The 11,302-nt window shown below is 41.2% G+C and overlaps 1 protein-coding gene across 2 annotated transcripts; it reads right to left on the bottom strand.

Annotated features, from left to right (window-relative positions):
• Positions 1-5,053: 5,053 nt before the first annotated feature.
• Positions 5,054-8,504, bottom strand: LOC311128936 (receptor activity-modifying protein 1). 2 transcript variants are annotated; one of them, XM_084161173.1, is made up of 4 exons: positions 8,345-8,504; positions 6,930-7,003; positions 6,210-6,351; positions 5,054-5,434 (listed from the first exon to the last, which is right to left on the bottom strand). In XM_084161173.1, exons 2-4 carry the CDS (start codon positions 6,985-6,987, stop codon positions 5,191-5,193), a joined length of 444 nt encoding a protein of 147 aa, XP_084017299.1. In that variant the 5' UTR covers positions 6,988-7,003; positions 8,345-8,504; the 3' UTR covers positions 5,054-5,190. The 2 variants fall into 2 exon arrangements, with proteins under 2 accessions (XP_084017299.1, XP_084017298.1); XM_084161172.1 differs by having other exon boundaries at positions 6,930-6,987.
• Positions 8,505-11,302: the final 2,798 nt, after the last annotated feature.

Here is an 11,302-nt window from a genome sequence, read left to right as displayed (position 1 = left end):
AGCCAATACTCCACTGCCTCCGCAGCGTAACTGCCTTTTTACCCTTCTTCGTACTGTAGCCATTGTCAGTGGAATTTGATGACGACGTTAACCAAACAGGGAGTTCGGCATTCCCTTTTATTTATTTTCACTGTGTGCACTTGCTTTAGTTGTGTGCTCCTCACAGGATTTGTTCACCTTTGACCTTTGCGATTCACCTGCACTGCCACACCAGTTCCCTTATCCAAGAACAGAAGATACATTCGATGACCCCTCTCAATATAGTTATCCCTGAAACTAAGATACAGTACATGAGGACTTAAATGTTCGACCTACCTATTTACTTTTGTTTTTTGTTATTTGCCAAAATTGTATGAAGCCATATTGACATGTGGGATGCATTCTAAATGCATGTTAGTTGGAGGAATTTGCAATTATTAACATTATTCAAAAACCTTTGCCACGGTCACTGGAATTATACCACAGGTATCAAAATCACTGTATAGCACCACTGTCATTGTGTACTTCCATGTTCTGTAGGCAACTGTTGGATGTGAAGGGTACTATAGCATCAGGTAAAACAAACCTTTGAAATGCAAATAGATCATTGACCATTGGTTTTGTGTCCCTGTTGTGTACACAAATCAGTCAAGGAAATATTTAAAATTATACACACAGGTGGTTCAGAAGTGATTACAGTAAATACAACTTAGCATGTGCTTAACATGTACAGTGACTGGAATGGACTCTTTACCCCAAGGTTCAAGTTTATACCCTACACAGAATGTTTGTCTGTCTGTTTAAAATGGACTACGTTATCATGAACTGTGCTGCAGAACCATAGGTTCAAATTGATACACGTGAAGTGGAGGCCATGTTTCAAATATTGAAGCATCTGCTGAATTTGAGGAAATTATTTATTATATAATATGATACTGTTATTTATTTGTATTTTATAGACCCCACTAGAGAAATGTAACATCACCTGTCTTATTGACTCTTGTACAAACACTACACTCTTAGAAAAAAGGGTTCCAAAATATAATATAATATGCCATTTAGCAGACGCTTTTATCCAAAGCGACTTACAGTCATGTGTGCATACATATTTACGTATGGGTGGTCCCGGGGATCGAACCCACTACCCTGGCGTTACAAGCGCCATGCTCTACCAATTGAGCTACAGAGGACCACAGAGGACCTTACAAAGAAAAGGGTTCTTTGCGGAGGGATAGGGTTCTACCAAGAACCGTTTTGATCTGAAGATCCCTTTTTGGAAGACAAGGATTCTTTGTAAGGCAAAGGGTTCTACCTATAACCTTTAACATTCTAAGGACCATTTTTGGAGGAAAGGGTTATTTGATAATTCTTTGGAAGGCAATAAGGATTCTTTGGAAGTCAAGAAGGGTTCTTCATAGAACCATACAGTGGGGGAAAAAAGTATTTAGTCAGCCACCAATTGTGCAAGTTCTCCCACTTAAAAAGATGAGAGAGGCCTGTAATTTTCATCATAGATACACGTCAACTATGACAGACAAATCCAGAAAATCACATTGTAGGATTTTTTATGAATTTATTTGCATATTATGGTGGAAAATAAGTATTTGGTCACCTACAAACAAGCAAGATTTCTGGCTCTCGCAGACCTGTAACTTCTTCTTTAAGAGGCTCCTCTGTCCTCCACTCGTTACCTGTCTTAATGGCACCTGTTTGAACTTGTTATCAGTATAAAAGACACCTGTCCACAACCTCAAACAGTCACACTCCAAACTCCACTATGGCCAAGACCAAAGAGCTGTCAAAGGACACCAGAAACAAAATTGTAGACCTGCACCAGGCTGGGAAGACTGAATCTGCAATAGGTAAGCAGCTTGGTTTGAAGAAATCAACTGTGGGAGCAATTATTAGGAAATGGAAGACATACAAGACCACTGATAATCTCCCTCGATCTGGGGCTCCACGCAAGATCTCACCCCGTGGGGTCAAAATGATCACAACAACGGTGAGCAAAAATCCCAGAACCACACGGGGGGACCTAGTGAATGACCTGCAGAGAGCTGGGACCAAAGTAACAAAGCCTACCATCAGTAACACACTACGCCGCCAGGGACTCAAATCCTGCAGCGCAAGACGTGTCCCCCTGCTTAAGCCAGTACATGTCCAGGCCCGTCTGAAGTTTGCTAGAGTGCATTTGGATGATCCAGAAGAGGATTGGGAGAATATCATATGGTCAGATGAAACCAAAATAGAACTTTTTGGTAAAAACTCAACTCGTCGTGTTTGGAGGACAAAGAATGCTGAGTTGCATCCAAAGAACACCATACCTACTGTGAAGCATGGGGGTGGAAACATCATGCTTTGGGGCTGTTTTTCTGCAAAGGGACCAGGAAGACTGATCCGTGTAAAGGAAAGAATGAATGGGGCCATGTATCGTGAGATTTTGAGTGAAAACCTCCTTCCATCAGCAAGGGCAATGAAGATGAAACGTGGCTGGGTCTTTCAGCATGACAATGATCCCAAACACACCGCCCAGGCAACGAAGGAGTGGCTTCGTAAGAAGCATTTCAAGGTCCTGGAGTGGCCTAGCCAGTCTCCAGATCTCAACCCCATAGAAAATCTTTGGAGGGAGTTGAAAGTTTGTGTTGCCCAGCGACAGCCGCAAAACATCACTGCTCTAGAGGAGATCTGCATGGAGGAATGGGCCAAAATACCAGCAACAGTGTGTGAAAACCTTGTGAAGACTTACAGAAAACATTTGACCGTTGTCATTGCCAACAAAGGGTATATAACAAAGTATTGAGAAACTTGTGTTATTGACCAAATACTTATTTTCCACCATAATTTGCAAATAAATTCATTAAAAATCCTACAATGTGATTTTCTGGATTTTTTTTCTCATTTTGTCTGTCATAGTTGACGTGTACCTATGATGAAAATGACAGGCCTCTCTCATCTTTTCAAGTGGGAGAACTTGCACAATTGGTGGCTGACTAAATACTTTTTTTCCCCACTGTATATCATACAGGATTTCCCAGCATGCTCTAGGTAGAACCATATACAGGGGGTTCTATGACGAATCCTACATAAAAGGGTTCTACCTAGCACCAAAAAGGGTTTCCCTATGGGGACAAACCGAAGAACCCTATATGGTTCTACTTAGCACCTTTTTTTCTAAGAGTGTAGATACTGGGATTGCAATGGCATGTTGTGTATGTACAACCTACTTAGCCCCACCATGTGAGACTTATTGAATGTATAGGCCTATATGGTAAGTTTCCAGGGATGTTGTTTTGATAGTCTTTACTTTGTCTGCACTGTCTCTTCCGCTGCTCTGTTAAACTGGAGGTATGCTAGTGTCAACTTGGCTTCTGAAGGAATGACTTAAGTCAATAGAATCTCAGACCAAAGTGGTCGTGCTTTGCTCTGGGCTTGGTGTAAGAGACAGCTACTGGCAGTGCGTTTGGCATGTCAAAGGCAAAAGGTATCGCGGTTACCATGGCGGCAGACATGCTGCTTACCCAGAAATGGGAAAAGGGCAAGGGGGGCAAGGGGAGAAAGTCAAAAGGTCTTTGTTGTTTGAGAACACGGGCTTGCTGGTGTGTTGAGGGCTACCAGAGATCCCCGTGGCCCTGTAGTGGGGGGAGGGGGGATAGATAGGCCTACACTCAGCAAAACAATCACTCAGTCACTGGGAAAAAAAGAAAGAATTGGAAGTGTGGTTATTATTCAAGATAATAAAAAGGTATAGTGTTGCCACTTTCTTCTGTTCTGTCTGGATTCCTTAAGTTTTGGAACAGGGACATGAAAATAAAATAGTTATAGGCCCGTGAAAAAGGCCTGGCATGTTAGACGTTGGGAATCCACAACGTTTTGTCGCCTGATACCTCCATGCTAGCACAGACCAGACCACCCACCCACCCAAAATCTAGGAATATAGCGTTGTTATTTTTGAACCGCCGTTACCTACACTCCTCTCGCTTGAAGTCTCTGGGACTTTTTTTATTTTATTTGATTGGATGACTAGGACATTTGTGAAGGCCATTAAGAAATACTGTAGACAATCAGAAATGTATGCAATTAGATTACCTGTATATCTTTGTTATGTATCTACCCTCATAAGTAATATGATAGCACCGCTAACCCTGCGGCAACATCCTATTGTATGTCTAGTTTTTTTCATTTGAATTAATGGGTCATTCCTAACTTGTCCTCCAAGTTTGCACCATGTAATGCATATAAAGTTATAAAGGTGAAGGTCCCCTTTAAAGGGATAGTTGGAGATTTTGGCAATTAAGCTATGAGCTAGTTACCTCAATGCTAACTAGCGTTAACACAATGACTGGAAGTCTACTGGAACATTTAGCATGCTAGCTCTTCCTGTAGACCTCCAGTCATTGTGCTAATGCTAGTTAGCATTGACTCGCAAAATTACCTTTAACTTCCTGCAGAGACATAAAAATGATATCCACTAGTTCATCTGACTCTGGGGAAGTAGATAAAGGGCTTCATTGTCAGGCAGGTGAATTTTACTTTAATTGACGGTCTTGTGGCATTTAAAGGATTTCCTGCAGCTCACTTGTTATGAAGCACTTATGACATATCCCTCAATGAAGGACAATGTCTTTAGTGTCACTCTTAAGAAGGTGAGTATGGTTTATACATGCTATACCTGTGTTAAAATCAGCCTGAAGCCATGTCACACACAAATATAGAGACACACACACACAAACAAAGATAAGTCTTTCTGCTCTGAAAACGATACCTGATAAAGTGGGGTTTGTCTGTCTGAGAAAAAAAAAGTATGTGAGTTCATTTTATGGTAAATTATAAATGACTTTAGCATTAGCAATACTGAAAGATACTTATGTTATGTGGATACTTGAATAGTGGTTCAGCCTGTTATTATTATAAAGGGGTTTTCAAACTACTGTAAAACAAATTGTTATTTTTTTGTCTGAAAATAAATATTTATTATGTGTTTCAAATAAATCTATTAACTTTTTATTCCAAACTTATGTAAGTAGATAACAATGTATTACAACACTATAAGTACCATTGTTCAACATACAATATATGGGTGTGCAAAAATGTGTTTATTAATGTAAAACAGACATCCAACTTACTGTTTGCTTCGTCTAGTGTGTCTCACGTGAAAGTGTATTTTGTGTGTGTGTGCATTTGTAAGATTTGTCCACACAAGAGGGTTGGCTCTCAGAGCCCAGTGGATGTGTTGCAGGTGGTAAGGTGGACACACAACAGGGGGAGGAGCAGAGTGGTGATGATACAAGGCAGAATCAGCAACATCAGGACAGCGAAAGCCGGGTCCTCCACACGCGAGCAGAGTGAGAAGAACATCTGGTGCACCTCTAGGAAGATGTCATCCTTCAGTGAAGGCTCCACACACCTGGTAATGGTGGCCACTTCATCCACACAGTGCTTCAACATGATGTAGGAGCTGAGGGTGAAAAGGAGTAAAAACTATGTTCCATTTCCCTACTTCTCTCCATTCCTTTTAGTGGGGAGTGAACAAGTGCACACTTCAGGAAGAAAGGGGACAGAAATGGGCCGGAGCCACTGTCAAAACAGACTAATAAAAGTAGCATGTACTAAACAGCCTGGACTACTGTGAACCAATCTCTCAAATTTCAGGGTGTAACCGGTCGTTCTGTTCCCTGTGTTAAAGAGACACCACCCTAACACACCATTTAGCTCTCCAGGGCTTGGGCCCCGCAGGCGATGTCAACAGTAATATATGGATTATTACAGTGTAATTAATGGGCTAGCACTACATCTTCACTCTGAACAAACATGTGATGTCGGAGAAATACGAGCGGGAGCAGTGTGGCTAGCCATGTGCACTAGGCTACCCCCCAACATTTTTAATTAGCTCAAAACCTGAAGTAACACAAAAAAAAACCTGGAGACAGGAATAGTCGGACTTTCCCATGACTAAAGGTCGTATATCTTCCCCGAAAGAGCCATTAAAAATGGTCATACGCGGCTATACTTAGCCCTTTCCTCTGTTCTCACTCACTCATCAGCCATGAAGATGTCATTGTGAGCTCAGGAGCTCAGAGGCTGCTTCCCCCCCCCCCCCCCGCCCAGATGTGAAGGGTGGTGCAGACAGCAACGATTAACGTGCACCTCAGGCCGTCAACATACAATAGGCAGGAAGGCTAGAGGCAGGTCAGGTTGCACCAAACCCCACTGTTGTAGGGGGACACACTCACCCTTTAAAGGTGGGCCAGGGACACCTGTGCTGATAATTGCTAGCTTCCATGCTCTGGTTGAAGTTCGGGAGGCAGTAACCGTGCACGTAGTGGTCGAACTTGAGCCTGTTGCACGGTGCAACGTAGCCTCCCTCGCTAAGCCCTAGAAAAAAACAAGAGTTGGTGAAAAGTAAATACATTGTGACAGCAGACCCATTTCTCCCAACTCCCAATGTATTAGAACATAAGATAAAAAAACATCAACCATTCAATAGAACTGAAAAGTATAGGCAGTGGGTTGGTGATTTCATGTCTGTAAATGGCTGTGTCTACAAACAAATTATGTTTCATATAAATCACAGACCATTACGGAGAGAGGGAAGAGGCGGTGAAATATTCCACTGTCTCGCATGCCTCTTTCAGTACTACTGAATCAGTAGACACTAGTTAGAATGTGTTTTCCATTATTTTTAGGTGGTATAAAAACTAACAACTGTTGGACCACAAAGCTCTTGTATTTGGAATAGGACAGTTTGGAGATATACTGCCTTCTCCGCCACTTTTAATGGCATTATATCCATTACTGATGAATATGTTTTTGCTGTAGCATGACAATTAGAGGACTAGACTGCTGTAGACACTGCTGTAGCAGGATTAAAATTCAACTGTGTTCTTAAAAGAATGGCATTGAAAAGTAGGTTGGAGGACCAAGTCAGGCAAAGTAGTGTAATTGTTGCTCACGTGTTAAGGCCATGAGGATCACAATAAGGCTGGTCAAAATGGTCTGTCGATTCTCCATCTGTCAGAAATAGATACTGTCCATAGTCAATCAGACAATGACAATTCAGTAATGGCAATACATAATGTTTGCACCTGCAACTACATATCAGGTGTGCAGATAGTGTGTCCTACTGAGTATCATCACCATCAACATGTTGCTCCCCACCATTTGATCTTCTAGATTACAAGGCAAATATAAAGTAAACGGCTCAGGCTGGCATCATTAAGACCATATGGTACACTAGCAATATGGTTGAAAACCGGCTGAAGCCAGAACCAGGCTACAAATAACTACATTACAGTCTAGCAAATCCATGCCAGCAACTGCTTTTACTCATAATGTTCCCTCAACCCGTGGCAGACACATGGCACTTTAAAAAATGACTTATTAATCCATGCCTTGCCTAGCCAAATAAACACTTCACTTCCCCCTCAATAATCAACAAAAAATGGCTACCATACTTTTGGTGCAGATAAGAGTGACTCAAATGGATAATGGCTTGTCGTGTTGTTTATTTCTTTAGAAATTGATGACTGACGAGGAAGAGAGAACATCCGCTTAAGTTCTGATATGATTGAAATATCAAGTTGCTTTGTATTGTTTGATACTAAACATTTATATTCTTATCTTTAACAGCTGGTAAAAAGAGAATGGCCAGATGTTTACTGTATATTTTCTAAATTAATGAATTTATCTCTTGGGACATGGGAGTCACTGAAAACAGATGTGGAGAGGACTGCAGCCAAATGTACTATCTGAATGTTCTAATATACGGGTTGTGTCCACGTACACTGTCAAAACTGATACAGTGGATGGATTTGTCATTTAAAGCTAATAGTTATACTGGGAGTTGTGAGTAGATATACAAACACTTTGTCCATGAATTCCACCTATGATCCTTCATCAATCAACACCAAACAATTAGTTAAAAAGTACAGCAATTGACTGCACCCAGCCGATTTACTTGAGTAAAAGTACAAAGTAAGTGCTATACATAACATTATTTATATTAAGCAAACCAGACGGCACAATTTTCTAGTTTTTTTAATTTATGAACAGACAGGGGCACACTCCAACACTCATTTATAAACGCACTGTTGTGTTTAGTGAATCCGCCAGATCAGAGGCAATAGGGACGACAAGGCATTGTATTAATAGGTGCGTAAATTGGACAATATTGCTGTCCTGCCTGAGCATTCAAAATGTAACGAGTACTTTTGGGTGTCAGGGAAAATGTATGGGAGTAAAAGGTAAATCTTTTCTTTAGGAATGTAGTGGAGTAAACTAAAGTACATATACACAACAACAACAAAAACTACTTAAGTAGTACATTCAAGTATTTTTACTTAAGTTCTTTACACCACTGGGCACATACCTTGACTTATATCTGTACATTAATTCATCTTCTGTCCCTGGGAAGGTCACACGCAAAATCTGTAGCCCAGTCGGTCTCCTGTGAAGTAGAGTTGCTGCTGAAAACCAACTAACCGAGGAAACAGTTGCACGGCTGCTGCGATCGAGAACCCCTTTGGCGATTCAGGGTCTTATCAGTCAGTGTGACTGGGAGTTGTGCTTACGCAATCATCCAGCTTTAAACCATTGTCAGGCTGCTTCTTTTCCCATGCTTCTATTCTTAACCCCATGTTCCGGCTATTCCCAAGTGAAATGGGCAAGCAGGCCTTACATTTTGGTATGTTAAAATGTACAGTATATAAATGTTGGGGTGGGGTGGGGGGCATAGATGGGAGAAGAAGGGATGAGGAGAGAGGGTACAGGCTTGGTGATCCGCTCTCTACCCCTGACCAGCAACATGTACTGGGGTAACCAACACATACTGTACACCAGATAGATACAGACAGCACACATACAGTGACCACAACACATCCCTATTGTAGGCACATAGACGTGCATACAGACACACACAGACACAGAGACACGCACAAGCACACACAGACAACATCCAATATAATCGTTTTGTTAAGCTGTAAATTGATGACCCAGTTCCACTAAAAAAGTCACCCTCCCCTCATGTCCATATAGTTTTGTTTCAAGCATCGTATTACTGTTCTATATTACCTAAATACATTGGACAGTAAGGAGAGGCAATAGATTTATCTGAGAGTAACACAGTGTTAAGTTTTCACCCCCCTACTGATATTTCCTAAGTAATTACATGCCATAAATCTGCTCCCAGACCATCTCTTGACCCCTCTGTGTCTCCAGGCTAATAGGAAGCCACAAGACAATGGTTATTAGTGTAGTAGTGTAGTGTTGTTGTGTGTCATAAGTAAAACCATGTGAATTGTGACATTTTATATGATCTAAATCGGCCCAAAATCTATCTGCAGTAGTGGATGAGAAAAGATATGGTGTGTCTACAGTTTAATTGAATTTTACGCTACGACCGCCACCATCATTGCATTACGTTTTATTGGATTGTCTATTATGAGAGATATATTTCATGCACACACAGCATTAGGCAAGTTGTTTCTCAACACACATACCACACTGACAGATATGGATTAAGTCATATTACGCTCCCAAGAGTTTCTCAATCCTGATACTGGAAGGTACCAAACGCAACCCAATCCTTCAATCAAGCAAAAAGTTTACTTGTAATGATAAATCTCTCTGTAGTCAATATGCTCCACAGAAGCCTTTAAAATATAACTTAACCGTCTGATTTATTTTTAAACTCTCAATAATTCAAATGTTTCTAATTCTGTGACTTTTTAACTAGTAGTAAAATATTATCATGTCCTAAAACTTAAGAGAAAAAGGAAAAGTGAAAGGGGACAACACTCAGTCGTTGTTTTTGATCGACTACTATACCCAAAGGAGCAGTACTGCTATGTGAAATAGCCACATTCACTCATGAGCCTATGTTTATGTCCATGCCTGTCTGTCTCTTTCTTTACCTTCTAAAACACTGCTAACCGACGTAGAGCTGTGTAAACAGAAAAGCTTTTAGAAGTCCTGCAAACTGTGACACTCGCCTCTCAACACGTTGACAGGGCCCAGAGCCAGTGCAATAGGAGTGACTTATAGCTATCACACCCCTTTGTCATTGCTTAATGACAGCATGTTTAAGCCTATGGTTGCCAGAGTGTGGAAGACATATTTATGGCTTGGCAGCCACTAGCACAAGAATATAGTCCACTCCGTATGTACTGTATGTCAATGTTATTCTTAAATCCCAAAAGGTAATGTGTCCCAAAGGGTAATGTGATCTGTTCCATAAACTATGAAGCATATTAATTAAATGTAAATTTGAAGTGTCCAAACAACTTTGAAAAAGGCACTGTTTAGGGTTGTATGGCTGTGGCAGTAGTTGTTTCCTAGGAGAGAGTGGTTTAACTTTTCCATAAGTCTCTCTTGTTCTAATAACATCTCGGGTCTCAGGACAATTTTCTGGAATGCAGCACTCTGGGAATGTTCCCGAGATGGATTGAAGAATGACAAGAGGCCTGGATTGCAGATCACAACTGTCAGAATGTTCTGATGAGCATCCAGCCCTACCACGGTAAGTCATGGACACAAACAGAGGCTAAGACACACACGCACACACACACACACACACACACACACACACATACTTACTTATAACGTGCTGCCTTTCTAATTCATTTTTTTAAGCCTAATTGCCACTGTTCCTCATGAAGCCTTTAGACTTGGAGGCCCCCACTTTCTTTACAATTAAACAAGCAATTAAAGCAAAGCTGGACAATTTCCCCCTCAAACCTTTGATCTCATCAGTCAAATGGTTTGTTTTGGGTGTTAGCTTTCGTCCAAACAGCGCCCTTCTCTTCACTCTGCTCCTTTCAATTAAACTCAAGAATGAGCAATGGAAAATTTGAACACCATTGTGCGGTGTTTCATTTGCCTTGACTAGACGACCACTTGAAAGATGAATATTTCAGGAGTCCTGTGAAAATACCTTTCAGCACCCCCATCACGTATTTTTTCCCTAAGTGCAAAATGTAATGATTCAACGATTTCGCAAATGCACATCCATCTCGAGCTGCTAGGCAACATACACATAATATAATAATCAATTAGCGACTTGTGAAATGTGCAGGAATGGTCATATGGAAACATTTCCATTTCACTTAGTTGTCGGCATAATATCGTTAGTGTTAGGGCAAACATACAGATGGCACAGGGTCCGCACTGAAAAGGCTTGTTTGTGAAAGTGAAAGAATGTGTTGTTTGGACATTGTGTCTCATTGGTGTAATGGAAAATGTTGCATCAGATTCGTGCTGCTAGACGGGAAAGCAGAAGCCATGGATAACCTGTACACCTGCCTCAAGAGAGAGAGTGCCTCCTTCCAGG

The sequence above is a fragment of the Coregonus lavaretus genome (assembly GCF_964263955.1).
Source record: "Coregonus lavaretus genome assembly, chromosome: 5".
Classification (NCBI taxonomy): domain Eukaryota; kingdom Metazoa; phylum Chordata; class Actinopteri; order Salmoniformes; family Salmonidae; genus Coregonus; species Coregonus lavaretus.
The sequence above is the reverse complement of the archived record's forward strand: the minus strand, read 5'-3'. Positions and strand labels throughout refer to the sequence as shown.

Excerpts from the sequence above, each read along its gene's own strand:
- LOC311128936 (XM_084161173.1), bottom strand. The coding sequence starts at position 6,987 with ATGGAGAATCGACAGACCATTTTGACCAGCCTTATTGTGATCCTCATG. Across the intron at positions 6,352-6,929 it reads GATCCTCATGGCCTTAACAC|GGCTTAGCGAGGGAGGCTAC; the intron begins GTGAGCAACAAT and ends GTTTTTTTCTAG. Across the intron at positions 5,435-6,209 it reads CCCTGGCCCACCTTTAAAGG|CTCCTACATCATGTTGAAGC; the intron begins GTGAGTGTGTCC and ends TTTCACCCTCAG.